The sequence below is a fragment of the Ixodes scapularis genome, unplaced genomic scaffold (genome assembly GCF_016920785.2).
Source record: "Ixodes scapularis isolate PalLabHiFi unplaced genomic scaffold, ASM1692078v2 PGA_scaffold1__304_contigs__length_218370807, whole genome shotgun sequence".
Taxonomy (NCBI): Eukaryota; Metazoa; Arthropoda; class Arachnida; order Ixodida; family Ixodidae; genus Ixodes; species Ixodes scapularis.
In genome coordinates this window covers 92,713,344-92,728,180 of record NW_024609846.1, presented here as the reverse complement: position 1 = coordinate 92,728,180, position 14,837 = coordinate 92,713,344, and the positions used below count along the sequence as shown (strand labels likewise).

At 46.2% G+C, this 14,837-nt stretch overlaps 1 protein-coding gene across 3 annotated transcripts in view; it reads right to left on the bottom strand.

Moving 5' to 3' along the window:
• The window catches only part of LOC8029946 (phosphoinositide 3-kinase regulatory subunit 4), a 70,350-nt gene that overhangs the window by 7,002 nt on the left and 48,511 nt on the right, over positions 1–14,837 (bottom strand). For all 3 annotated transcript variants that reach the window (XM_042290843.1, XM_042290842.1, XM_042290844.1), the window contains 4 exons: positions 10,973–11,057; positions 10,500–10,597; positions 3,805–3,909; positions 2,595–2,720 (listed from right to left, as the gene is read on the bottom strand). In XM_042290843.1, coding sequence (XP_042146777.1) covers positions 2,595–2,720; positions 3,805–3,909; positions 10,500–10,597; positions 10,973–11,057 — 414 coding nt within the window. The remainder of the gene's footprint in view (positions 1–2,594; positions 2,721–3,804; positions 3,910–10,499; positions 10,598–10,972; positions 11,058–14,837) is intronic.

The following is a 14,837-nucleotide window of genomic DNA, read 5'->3' as shown; positions in this document are numbered from 1 at the left end:
CCACTATGTCCCTCTCGAGTTTCTCATGAAATCTCGTAAGAAGCTACATTGGAGTTTCTTATAAAATCTAAAGTGAAGTGTAGCAATATGCATTTGCTTCGAGATTTGCAAAATTTTATAGATTTACAAAATCGGGATGTATAAAAATGTGACCTCCAACTTGGATTGTAATTACTGTTTTGATGTTGTGCAAAATGCCCAATTTATTTTGCACGAATATTGTAAGTAATCAAAATTAAATTAGCTTTCAATGTGGACATGTAAGATGCCACACATTTTATTTATTATCTTTGCTTAGGACAGTTTTCACGATTTTATTCGTGTCATTTTAGAAAATCGTACAGGTTTTGTGTGGCAATACTTTATATGCAAAGTACAAGTAAAAGGTATCAATTGAGCCCGGTTATATTGCACCCGGGTATTTTGAATTATTGTTTATATCAAACAGTCCAACCATTCGCTTTAAAATCACATGTAATAGTATAGGAGCATTGTTTTTCTGTATGGAGCTCCCATGGCGGGGACACTCGATATAGCGAACAAAGCACCGCCGCCCGTCTTTTCCCGCAGTCCGATTGCGCCCGCGGCGAGCCCATAGCAGCTTGTGTTGCTGGTCTGGCAGACTGCCAAGCCAGCACATGTGTGCACAAGGATACGCAGCGAAAGAGCCGTTGTAAAAAAAAAGAAAAGGTGGAGGATGGCAAAAGCAAGGGGAAAGGCACGCGTAGGGAGGGCAGGGAGCGCCCGCTGTTGGAACGGTAGCGTGTGCTCTTTCCCCAAACACCGCTGTCCCAGCGCGACCCCTTAGCCCCAAAATAAAATAAGCAAAAAAAATAAAAAGTCTTGGGTCAAGTCGAGCGTGTCGAGAACGGTTGAGCGATCGCACTTTGAACACCTTATCTTTGTTTACCTTTTTCTTTTGCCGTTTTTGCTTTTTAATACAAAAGCATTAACTTCCCCATGGAGCGAGCCCACGACGTCATCAGCTTTGAAGTCGCACCAAACGGCACCTAAAATCCTTTCTCCAAGTGAAGCCGGCTCCCAGCTTTGAAACTACGCGAAAAGCCTAGCCAAACGGCACCTAGTTTCCCCGATTCCAATGGAGCGGAGTAAGCTGATGGATTTCGGCTTCAGTCCCATTGGCTTGCGCACGTCGTAGTTTCAAGAAACGAGGCTCCCATTGGCCGCTGCGCGTCACTTTCAACGACCGCCACCCTATGGCGCTGCGTGTGCGCGAGGCAGCTGCTCCACCGCTCCACGCCCAAGGTCAGTGCGCCGAGAAGATAGCGCGCGCTCAGCCGACGACGCAGGTACGCTGCAGACAGAATAAAGGAGCGGAAGAGATATTCACAACTCGTAAGAAGCGCCGAGGTGTGCCTCGGGCCTTTTTTTGCCTGCCCGAATTTGGTGAGGTGTCTTTTTTGTTGCTTCCTTAACTTTATTTTATGGATTAAGTTTTTTTTTCCTGTGGCTCGCTTTTTTTCATTTTTTTTTTAAATTTATCTTTGTGTTTTGTTGCCGGCACTGTGTGGAGGTTATGGCCAGGCGTAAACGATCGCAAACACCGCCGTGTAAATGCGGCGGTGTTTGTGATCTTCACCAACTAAGCTTTACTGTATTTCGCGGCTCTTAGAGGCTCTATTGGGTAATGTCTCATTTGTCGCGGCCTTCGGTATTAGCAGACGCGTATAAATCGATATATCAAATTATTTTACGATCCCCTTTGAATTCAATATATCCGGGTTCGACTGTACTGGTTTTCTAGTTTAATGAGAAATGAAATGTTTATCTAATACATTTTGATGCTATTACATATTTTAACATTTAATATAATTAGAGTGACGTGGCTACTCAATCCGATTCCAAGAATCGCCACCTGCATATGACTACCGTAAAATCCCGAGAGATAGCCCACCTAACATCAAGAGCAAAGCGGCTGAAAATATGGAGTGGGCTAACTTTCAATGTAAAATCAAGAAAAGTTTAAAAAAATTGCTATTTTTAGGTTGTGTCCCTTCCAAGCTTAATATGGTGATGAGGGGCAAGCAAAGATGACTGTACTTCCCAGTTAGCAACGTTTACTTATATTCCGCCGTAGCTAACTAGCTGCATTTACGCTGAGGACATCATCGATCCCAACACTACTATTACTAAGAGTGGGCTATCTTTTGGGTGTTCAAAAAAATATAGCAAATCAAGACAAAAATAGGGGTGGGCTATTTTTGGGGGGAGGGGCATCTCTCAGGATTTTACGGTATTAAGGAAAATGTGCACCAGCTCTCAATCACACTCAGAAAATTATAAGAAAACAAATCACTAGTTCATTACTGGAGTACAAAATGTGCAAAAGCTATCACTTTCTAATGACTAAATACTTTTTTTCCCAGAATTTTCACTTTTTTCTTTTATGCAGCCACAGTATAAACGAGCGTCAGCACAGCGAAAATTTTTGCTTTAGCGTTCCAACTTTAACCTCTGGAACAACGACCTACAATGTTTCAGATGACCACCCTAAAATTATGGTTGGCGATGTGATGTGAAACATGTGATGTGAAGATGTGATTATGTGTGCAATGTGAATATGCCTGCCTCACCGGAGGGATGGGTGATGGTGTTGATGGGTAGCTGAAACCTCATATCCCAGCAGACCAACTTCCCATCAGAAGTGCCACACACCAGCCAGCTGTGCTGGGGATCCACGCAGAACGATGTGATCACACCTACGAGCACCAGTGAAGAAAAGATCAAACACAATGATGACCAATTAAGGTTATACCCTAAAATTTCACAAGGTAATATCAACCACTACAATATATATCTTTGATGGAAATTTTAGATTGCTAGATTTTAAAGTGAGCCCCAGTACAGGTAACACCTTATACGTACGGAAGTCTGCCCACCTCGAATTATGGTGCCTCGTTACACCATGGCAAAGGGGAATTTGGCCAGTGCAGTAATACAACTGCTGGTAAGGTCTTAAGTGTGTATTGTGCAGTAGTGGTTACGCAAATGCCCACCAGTGCAACTATACCCATTCGCATTAAAACTGGCAGGTGCGGTTAGTCAACTTGTAACTACGAGTTTGGAGTGAGCTTCTGCCCCATGCGCTTCGAGCTACAGTGACCGTCGAGGTACAAATGATCGTCGAGCTCCCCTTTTGACCGGCGGCAGCAGCAGCCACTGGACAGAAACAGGTCACTTTTAAACTAGACAGAGCTTCGTATCAAAGTTCATGCCCCTGTGCACTGCTTTTTCTACACAGGATTACTGCACCTCTTATTTGTAGCACCTTTCAGTGGAGGTCAACTATTACCGCAAAGTCCAGCAGATAGCATGAGCTCTCCCGTGCATCTACATTCCTGCAAAGCATGTGGAATCTGTCAATGTCATTTACGGAATGAGATTAGCCGATGACGAGGCAGTGTTGGCGTTTTGGCTCAGAAATGTGATCTGCACTGGGATTATCAGTGCATCGCCATTTAGTTGCCTCTTTCCACGAGGGGCAGTGATTGGCTGTTCCAACGTTGTGTGGTAAAGTAGGCATAAGGGCCTTGTTCATAAAAAGCTTGTATTAATCTGAGGACCTTATGGTATATTGTGACCAAGATGAAGATGGTGATGAATTATAGTTCGCTTTGGTAGCTGCAACCTTGATATTGGCTGTAGCTAGCTCTCTCAGCTACACTTGCCAGTTATGTTTGATATATGTATCGAGTTATGTGTCTACATAAAAATGTGTGACTTCATCACAAAAAAAGCCGCCTCTAGCACACGCTTCCAAACACGAACAAAACAGCTTCATACCATTTCTAGGGTTGTTCTCCAAGTTCCATGCTGTGCTTGGAGATCGTAGGTCCCATCCTACTATGGAACCGTAAACGGTTGCGTAGGCCAGCACAGACTGTATGCCTTAGAGAAAGAGAGCACATGGCTTAGGGTTCAAGTCATCACCTTTGCTTCTGGGATCACAAAATCAAAATGAGCAAGTTAAATGACCGTATGAAATACAAATCAACTAGAAATAAGCAGCAAAATTTTAGTTTGTGTTGGGTGGTCCATCCATTAGCTAATTTGGTTTCTCTGGTTTTGAGACGACATCAAGGGGGCATGGCAAAACGTATACACCCTATGAAAACGACTATAGTTTTATGGTAGCAGCTAAACAGTCTGCAAACGCCAGAGCACTGTAGCTCCTTTTTCCGTGTCACTTTCAAAACTCAACGATTTCGGGATGAACAAAACCCATAGTCAGCACTGTTCAATATTCATTCTTTTTCAAGGCCAGTCAAGCTCCCAAGGTAGCTAGTAACAGCAAGCTTCACTTCCTTTCACACTCTAGGCCTCCTGTTAATTTTGCTACATCAACCCTAAAGGTAATGTTAAACTAACCAAATAAATTGAATTGGTGTTTGTTGCTTTATGCTCCTAAAGGGTGCCTTCACATAACTTCATATGCGAAATCGGCATCTCTTGGTCAAACACTTCCTTCCAGCTGGTAATTCCTTCATGCTTGCACTATTCAGAGGATGCCAACATTTCTGGGCACTCAAGTTATCGCTTCTTCAGACCTGGTGTAAATTGCACATAGTTGCCTTTAAAAAAAAACTCGAGGTACACCTAAGCACTCCTTATGAGTCGTAAATGCGAAAGCATGCAAGCCGCTCGTCCGCTCCCTTTTTTGTCTGGTGCATACTTTTCGTTGCCAGTCAGCATGCGACCTTGGACGCTCCGTGTTAACGCCGTGCTCGTGGACACGCAGCGCCATGGGGTGAGCGCTTGTGGAAACTGACGAGCAAGCCAATGGGCGCCCCGTCAACGCGCGCTAGCCAATGAAACCGAAGGCGAAATCCACCAGCTTTACTTTGCTCCTTTAGGATCAGGGAAATTAGGTGCCGTTTTCGAGCTTCAAACTGATGACGTCAGCTCGCTCCATGGCGAGCAAACTGATTGTGGTTGAGTATATAATGAAGTTAAGGGAAGATCCATTAAACATTTCTAAAACCAAAGACGGAGGCAAACACAAGACGTCTCAAACACAGCTACTAAATTTTATTCAGGACACTTCTTCTATACCCGTCATCTCCACATCGCCCTCCATTTGCACATGGCCCAAAGTTCGCTACAGCTTACACATGACTACAGAGGATGGTCAAAGGGTTCACAGGAAGGAAAGGACTATGCCCTCAGTACACATACACCTGCCTTTCCACTAATTAATAACTACACAATGGCCAAGGTCACTTCCCTCTACTGACGAAGCCTCCCAAACGCTTGCAATTGTAAACATCACTTGCAGATTATAACCACAAAAATTTCTTTGTTATACTATCGAGTGCCATTGATGGCTGGCTTATACAGTTTCCAACAGAAGCTATCCTAATTGTCTCCTTGAGGACTCTTTTCATACAATTGTTTTCTTTTAATAACACAGCTGTACTATCCCACTCAGCCACACAATTTCCACTCTTCAAGATGCTTAGCTATTTCGGAGTTAGGCGAATTATTTTTACTGCTCTCTTGTGCTCACTCAACCGATCATTCACACATCGTTCGGTTTGCCCCACATTTGAAAAACCGCATGCCATCGAAATGTTGTAAATAACGCCTTCGTGGCAGTCGACTGAAGCATCTCTGTTTTTTCTGACAACCTCACTGTCCTCCCAAAAAGGGTGTCAGCATGTCTAATCTAAAGTCAGTCATGAAAAGCACTTTTACACCGAAGCTCCCCACGACTGATTTAAGTTGTCGGACACACCATGAAAAAACGAAACACAGCCTGCCCTGTCACTCTGTGCCTTGTGCCTCTTTGCCATACTACCGATCTTCACTACCAGTCTCCTCGCTACCCCTTTCACCATACTGTCACTGTAACCCACTTCCTTTAGCCGAAGCACTTGGTTATCCACTGATCCCAGTCTCTTATGAGAACAAGATTTTTTGAGGGCACTATCCAACAGAGACATCACCATTCCTCTTTTGACTAATATAGAATGGTAAGTATCAAATAACAATAAAAATTTTGCCGCCACTCTTTTTTTTAACGGTTGCAAGCGTTTGGTAGGTTTTGTTGGTAGAGGAACGTGACCTTGGCCATTGTGTAGCTATGAACTCGTGGAAAGGTGGCCGTATGTGTACTGAGGGTGTGGTTCTTTGTTTCCTGTGAACCCTTTGAACATCCTTTGTAGTTGTGTGTAAACTGTAGCAGTGATGTGATTGGCCTAAGCCATTTTGGAGCACCTTTTGGAGCAGCCAAAACAGTGTTTTGGAGCAGCAAAAGTGGCTTTTGGAGCAGCTAAAACAGTGTTTCGGAGCAGCAAAAGTGGCTTTTGGAGCAGCTAAAACAGTGTTTCGGAGCAACAAAAGTGGCTTTTGGAACAGATATTCTTAGAAAAAAAAAATTGTTTCAAGTGCTGGACAAACCAAGGACACTTTGCTCGCCACAATAAACAAATTATAGTCCAGTTAGACCACCTTGGAGTCTCTAAACACGTAACTGAAATGCCAATGACATGTCACATTCTGCAATGCTTCAGTTAAATTATACGTATAAATGTACCCGCTATAGGTAAATAAGAACCAAATTGCACATATTAACATTTATTTGAAAATGACCAGCTCAGTATAAATAGCACAGCATTAGGTTGACGATACTCTGTTTCATACTTAGCGTGCAACGCTGTCAAAGCTACTGGCGCGAGCGTGGGGCTCGATCTCGTTGATCATTTGCACGCGTTCTCGCGCAAACAAAACCATAGATGAAGCCAAACGCTCGTGCCAGTAGCTTTGACAGCGTTGCACGCTAAGTATGAAACAGAGTATAGTGATAAAATAAATGAAAGCAGTCTCCAACTGATGAAACACGTGACGTAACTACTGCAGTGCAATACGAAATTGTCGCACAATCCGAGATGGATGTACGATTCGTTCCCAAAATTGCATGCAAAATGTAACTGTCCAGCATACGACAAAAGACTGTCCAGCGGCAAGTGCTTGCCAGGCCGGCAGGCAAGGTACAAGCTAAACACACAGAAAAAAAAATAACCTGAGCACATCGATGCAAGACATCACAAGCCAGGGTCAAAAAGTTCTTGGCGAGCTTTGTGCAACGGCTGAACTCGCGAGACAAACAAGTGCGCTGAGCGGGTTCAGCCTGCAGACATTGCATTCTTTTCTTTGGCTCACTTCCCTTCACCAACTTTCTTTTGCGGCAGATTTTTCACGCACCAGGGTCCCTCCCGAAAGAAAGCCCACCGAGAGAAACCTAGATAATCAATACTTCGACACAGAAGTCCGAGCTAAAAAGAGATTTTCGTAGTAGCATATTAAACAAGAACAGGAATGTTGATGAACATTCGGCGATATTTAGTTTCATTTTAGAAAGCGGCATATCTGCAGCGACGTGGGGACGGCAACATCCGACGTCGCGCGACCACGGTGACTGACAGGCAGGAACCAAATTGCTTTCAGGAGCGAGTGCTTCAGCTCACTAAGGAACTCCCGCCGCGCAAAAACGTGGTTTCGTTTCATAGCATGACGACATGGCTGGTACCCTAGCACGTTAGCGTCGGAGTGCCGCACACGTCCGTCGTCTATCACTAAAAAAATAATAAAAAATTTTAAAAACGCGAGACGATGGGGACGCGGAACGAGACATGACGGGAAAACCATGCAAGACCGGATGAACAATTGATGCAGGGTACTTTGTGTCGGGCGGCCGCTTGCGCCACCTAGCTCACCGCGTGCTTAATTACGGTACTCAGTTTAGTTTCGGCTTAGAAAGGCGACCAAAATTGGTACTTTGGCGCAGGCTTGCCGCAGATTACCCATATCTTGGCAAAATGTAGCAGGATGTAGCAGGGTTAGCCCCTTGGCGCAGTTTGGCGCAGCAATCACATCACTGCTGTAGCGAACTTTGGACCGTGTGCAAATTGAGGGTGGTGTAGAGATGACGGGTATAAAAGAAGTGTCCTGAATAAAATTTAGTACCTGTGTTTGAGACGTCTTGTGTTTGTCCCCTCTTTGCAGGGCTTTAGAAATGTATAACTTTAACCAGCTCGCCCGCCTTATTACGTTATCTTCAATCAAAGATCTATTGGTGGATCCTTAGGGAATCCCCTAGCATGACCCTTGGGAAATGCAACATACGTCCCCCTTTGGGAAACGCTAACGCTGACTCCTTCACTTTTCTGTTTAAAGACAAAAGAATTAAAGGGGCCCTCCGGAGCGTTCTGCGATGGTCTATTTATGGCGGCAACTCAATCTACAGGCCCTAAGGATCCTAAAAATCATGAAATTACGGTCATGCGCGGCAGATTTCCTTATTAAAATTGCTATCAAAGTCCCCGGCATTTCCCCCTTTCTGAGATGACCCCGGAAAACGGGAAGGGCACCTCTTTACGCGTCAACCAATAGCAAGCAAAGGATTCCGGCGTCACTGCGCGTCACCAACGCGGCCGACCGCCGACCCGCAGAGGAATTTCTCCGGACTTTGTGCTCGGCAGTCGTCGTTCGTCGCACCGCACCGTCGTGCTGCCACTGCAATACGTGGTTGCATTCCACAGATGACAAGGAAAAGTCTGACTCGTTGATGTGGAAGGATCGCAAAGCTGGCCTCGGAGTCGGGATCCACGAGAAGAAGGAACACGTGTCCCGCAAGCGCACGCCTGCAGACGCCCCGGGAGGCAGACGAGCCGACGCGCCGACGCATCACCCCCTAGCAACAAGCTTGCGGGGAGAAAACATAGTTCGCTGGTTTTGGAGCGATGATTGCGGACTATGTTTCCCGCACCACAACCAGTTTACGTTTTTCTCAAACTGTAATTTACAACAAGCTTAAAAAGTGTTGTAATAATAACGTTCGCATACACCGCGAGATGCAGCATTTCCATTGGTCAAGGTTTAGCGATGGGCAGGGAATGGGGGATTGTCTTCCAAGAGAAAATAGTCCCGATATATTTCTGCTGCCATCTGCTTAATAAAGGGTTATGTAATCTAAAACTTTGTATACATATTAACTTGCACCTACTACGCAATATAACAACATAAACAGACGATCACAGAAAGCTCCGGAGGGCCCCTTTAACTGCCCCATGGAGCGAGCCGACATTATCAGTTTGAAGTGCGAAAACGGCACCTAATTTCCCCGATTCTAAAGGTAACATTGGCTGGCGCGCGGCAAAGAGGCTCCCAATGGCGGCTGTGCGTGTCAGTTTCAACGACTGCCGCCAGATGGTGCTGCGTGTCCGAGCCGCCAGCGCGCCGATAAAACTAACCGCCGCAACCCCATGCCACTACGGGCCCCGCGCCGGTTAAAACAGGCACGTTGCCACGCTTAGAGGCTTCTGCTCGTCTCGCCGCCGACCAACATGCCGTCGCCTCCGTTGCCCACGTTGTCGGCGGTGCTTCTGCTCGTCTCAACGTCGATGAACATGGCACCACCTCTAGCATCCACATTGTCGGACATTCATGCTTTCGCATTCACAACTCATAAGAAGTGCCTAGCTGTACCTCGAGCTTTTTGGCTTTCTCTTTTGCTTCCTCTATTTCTTGCCTCCTTTTTTTGCTTCATTATGGGACCAGTATTAGCGTTTCCCAAAGGGAGACGTGTGTGGCGTTTCACAAGCGTCATGCAAACATATTCCCTAAAAATCCACCAATAAATCTTCCTTTAAAATTTTTGCCGCCTCCTTGGACCAGCACTAGTACTTGGTTCACGCTCCATTTTGTAGTACAAACCCAGGCATACGCGCTCTGCACACCTGCAAGTTCAGACGCCCCAGCATCCGCGCGCGCATTGGCTTCCGCAATGGGTAACGTCTCCACCCTCTCGCCTTTGTCCTTCACTACTCTCTTCCTCTCTATGCGGCGCGCTTCCCTTTCCACTCTTTTGTCCACAGACGGAAGCCGCCAGCTTTTCCCTGTCATAAGGATACTAATGCTAATGCATTAAAAGCGAAGTCAGGAAAAGAAATTATGGCTGCCAGCGTACTCTTGTTTATAGGGGGATGTGCATTTTATTGCACATCATCCTAAAAACAGTTTGTAGAGAATAACTGAATGGGCACTTAAAAAGTACCTATGTATCTGGTTTTTTCCTGATCCTCTAAATTCTTATAAATTGGTTTGAAATCAACAATTATCAGCAACTCAACAAAAAAATAGATGGAAACTCGCAACACTTAGTTGGATCAAGCAAACGAAACATCCAAAAACTTGGCACCATCGCTATTTTTAAAGATAAATAGGGTGCCTCTCAGCCAGGCACACCCCGTAAAATGGTTCTCAAATGGTACCACAAGTTGTACCATCTGAGAACAAGAATTCCTTCATGATTTTAGGACATATTGAAAACAAAGGCGCATTATAATGTATGCGGGGTCTGAAGAGGATATATAATATATAATATTACGTATTCCGGGCATTCCTGATTATATATATAATATACAGTAATATATAACAAATCATTACATATTATATACTCTGGGCAGACAAGTTATTACCGGTGTCAAAATGATGGAGGTCTACCACGCAGCCATCTTCGTGGGGGTCGAGCGATCGTGATCTGATCACCGTCGTCTTAGTGCTGGCGGTCTCGATCCTGAAAATGGGAAAAAAATGACCCTATATAGTTCAGATCACAAACGTTAGGGGTTCTTCAAGGCACGAATCACATACGGAAAGAGAGTCGGCACAATGCCAGAGAACATAAAAGTGTGAAATCACAAAAGCCACAGAACATAAAATCACAAAACAGAACTAAGTTCTGGCATTATAAACCAGTTCATAACTTTTTTTCTTCTCTTTTTCTTCTCGGGCTATATACCCCCCCCCCCCCCCCCCCCCCCTCCCCTCCCCCGAGATTGATTTATCAGTGCTTGCAAATGATTTGTGGCTCCTTCATACTTCAGTTTAACTAAAGGGGAACAAGCAAAGATAAAAACTCACACATGGAACAAGTGTCACTTAGTCTTACCTGAAAACCTGGATTGTTCCTGCGTCTGATGCAATTGCCAAGGACTGCATTCCTTGACAGACACACATGCAGGTCACCTGTCCATCTGCAGAGGGGGTTGCCAGTTAAACATCCACTAAAAGAAAAACAACTACACCTTGAAATTGGAGCACGAGCCTCAAAACTGAAATACCAAAAACAACCAAATTTTTCAATTTCAAAAAAAAAAAAATGAAAGCCGTTTACAACTCCCTGTAACGCCGAATTTGAGCGCAGCTCTTGAGGAGGAGGAGGGAAGGGTACTGGGGGGTGGGTCACGTGACGATGCCGATGACGTCATCACTGACGTCACTGATGACGTCATCAGTGACGATAACGATGCGGATACCGATGACGTCATCAGTGATGATGCCGATGCGGATGCCGGTGATGTCATAAGTGACGTCACTGATGACGTCATCAGCGATGATGACAATGACAATGCCGGTGACGTCATCAGTGACGATGACGTCATCGCATCGTCATCAGTGATGATGACGATGCGGATGACGGTGACGTCATCAGTGACAATGACGTCATCGGGGGGGTTACGTGACATCGGGGGAGGGGGGGTCACATGACCTCGGAGTGGTCACATGACCTCGGGGTGGTCACGTGACCTCGGGGGGGGGGGGGGGGGGGGGTCACGTGACTTGGGGAGTCAGTCACGTGACTTTGGGTGTCACGTGACCTTTGGGTGTCACGTGACATCTGGGGGTCACGTGATCTTGGGGTGACCTTGGTGGTCACGTGACCGTGTGGTGACCTTGGGGGTCACGAGACCTTGGGGTGACCTTAGTTTCGCCGACGGCGACGCCGCTCAAGCCGGGAACGGGCCCCTAAGAGCTGTGCTCTAAAAATACACATACTTTTTTTTTTATTGACTAAAAGTTATGCCTGTTTTATTGGTCAATTTCTTTTATCATCTGGCACACCTGTCATTTGTTTAGCTTGTTCAGAGTTCAAGCCTTGCGTGAAAACACGGAAAGTATGCAGGTCTACACATACTTTTATGCCGGATTGATTTCTTGAGAAGAGGCAGAAGGCTGTGAAATGGGAATAAGCCCATTGAATTCATCTGACTTAAAGGGGCACTGACACCCCAAAGGTCGTATTTATTTTTATTGTCTAAAACGATGCAAGTTGCAGTCATAGACACGCAAAAAAAACCGCATCGCAAAAAAAAATGTTCCCGCGCGCGCGCGCGCGCCTTTTTATTTTTGGCGTTTGATTTTCCCGCCTCTCGCCTCCTCGCTTCTTTTGATCGGTGACGTCAAGAATCATGAAATTTAGAAGCTTTGTAGGCGACATCTCTATAACATTTAATTACGGCAATCCTAAAACATGTTTTTTAACGCAATTGCGAACGCACTACGGCCCTTCTTTTTGAAATAACAAAAATCAGGAGTTCGTTGTGGTGCCGTCTCCTGGATTTGTATCCTCCAACGAAAAACAGGCGACACCACTCAAAACCGGTCCGCCGCAACGCGCCGCTCGCTCCTTTCCTCCTCGCTTTGGGTCGCCATGGCAACAGCAGGGAGTGGTGAAAGAAAGTCGACTCTCAGGTCTCCGCAATTTTTGACGTCAAGGCACCAGCGCCGATCGCGCGGGAACTTCGAATTGGGCATTTGGAAATTGTTTTTTTACTTCACAAATACTGAATTCCCAAATTTCAAATTTTGAGGGTAATGTCCCGGCATCGTTTTCAATCGTTTCGGATAATAAAAAAAAATGTGATTTTGATGTGTCAGTGCCCCTTTAAGTGGAACCCTGGAAGGTCAGTTGATGGATGCAGCAGGGGCCAGCTGACCTCTGCATAATCTCCGTCAAAAGGGAAGTGCTACCGCACTACAGTCCCAGACTTTCTACAGTTCAAAGCCCCAATCACACCCCCGAGGAAAGCACCCTGTTTAACCCTTTGCGGTCACGTGTCGGGCGTGGCCCGACATTGGAGAAACGAGTTTCCGGTCAGTTGTCGGAAGTCGCCCGACACGCGACTCCCGCTCTCGTTTAAACTTATTCCTCCGTTCTTTTTGACTGGATTGGTGGCGCCATCTCTCAGCATGTTTCTTTAACACTTCAATGTTTCAATAGTTTGAGCTTTTTTCTATTGAGGGCAGAAGCACTCGTAAGCGGCGGAGGTGCGGGTCGCTTCGAATTTCGCTGGCTGGAAAAAGCATGGCAGTGTTTGCGCCACGCTTCTTTTATGGGAACTCATCGCGTGATTTCGTGGAAAGTGATGACGATTTTAGCGAAGAGGACAATTATGTGCCTCCATCAGACGACGATGAAACATCCTCCGCTGACTGCAGTGACAGTAGCGACGAAGAAGCATGTGTACAAGACGACAACAACAGTGGACCCTCTCCTCCACGTGCGCCGGCATTGTCCTCGTGGACTGCCTACACAGACGATCTCCCAGACTTCCCTGATGTGGCGTTCACCGTTAGCGACCCTGGACCACGGGTTGGATCGTCAAACCTCGGCTCCGAACTTGAGTTTTTCCAGTTATTTTTACGGATGAACTCATCGGAGAAATCGTGCAAGAAACAAACCGGCATGGCCCACGAGAAAATTTCATCCATGGATTCGCTCGCTGAGCAATCTATATGGAAAAGTTGAGAAGACGTTTCTTTAGAAGAATTCAAGGCTTTTCCTCGGTGTTCTCATGAACATGGCCCTCAATCCCAAGCCGGACATCAAGGAGTATTTCAGCCAAGAAATCTTGAAGATGCCATTTTTTCCCGCCGTGTTCACTCGTACAAGATTTCTCCAGATATTTTGGATGCTGCACGTCTCTCCACCTCTGCAAGGTCCCTCACACCAGCCGACACGAGGTAGCAAGGTGAGAAACATCGTAAAGTACATCGACACAAAATGCCGTGAGCATTTCAAGCCCGGCCCAAAGATTTGTGTCGATGAGAGTACAGTTGGCTTCAAGGGCAGGGTCTCGTTCAAATGCTACAACCCGCAGAAACCAACGAAGTGGGGCCTCAGTGTCTATGTACTCGCCGACTGTAGAACGGGCTACGTGTCAGCATTCGAGCCATACTACGGTAGCACAACAACAGAGAGGCTCTGCCGGCCAGACCTCCCCTTCACGTGTCAGATCGTCCTGCACCTCCTCGACAAAGTGAAATGCGCTTCACTCGGAAGTGGGTACCACCTTTATACGGACAGGTTTTATACGTCCCCGCAACTTGCTGAGGAGTTGCTCTCTCAGGACGTTTTGCTCACTGGCACTGTCATGATCAACAGGAAGCATATGCCCCAGCAGCTAAAGAGGGTGACGTAACAGCGTATTGGAAGGGTGACTCGTACATGGCCCTGGCTTGACAAGATAAGCGTCAAGTTACCATGCTGAGCTCAGCACACAATCCCTCGATGAAGCCTGTGACAAGAACACAAGCACACGGCCAGGCTGTGACACTGGGAGCTGAACATGGGAGCTGGCAGAGAACATGGGAGCTGTTGATCGAGCTGACCACTACTGCGCGAGTTACGCGTTCTGCCGCAAGTCCCTCAAGTGGTGGAGAAAGCTTTTCTTCTGGATCCTTGAAGGGGCACTGACACATCAAAATCATATTTTTTTTTATTATCCGAAACGATTGAAAACGATGCCGGGACATTACCCTCAAAATTTGAGATTTGGGAATTCAGTATTCGTGAAGTAAAAAAACAATTTCCAAATGCCGAATTCGAAGTTCCCGCGCGATCGGCGCCGGTGCCTTGACGTCAAAAATTGAGGAGACCTGAGAGTCCACTTTCCTGTCACCACTCCCTGCTGTTGCCATGGCGACCCAAAGCGAGGAGGATAGGAGCGAGCGCCGGCTAGCGCCGGCGTTGC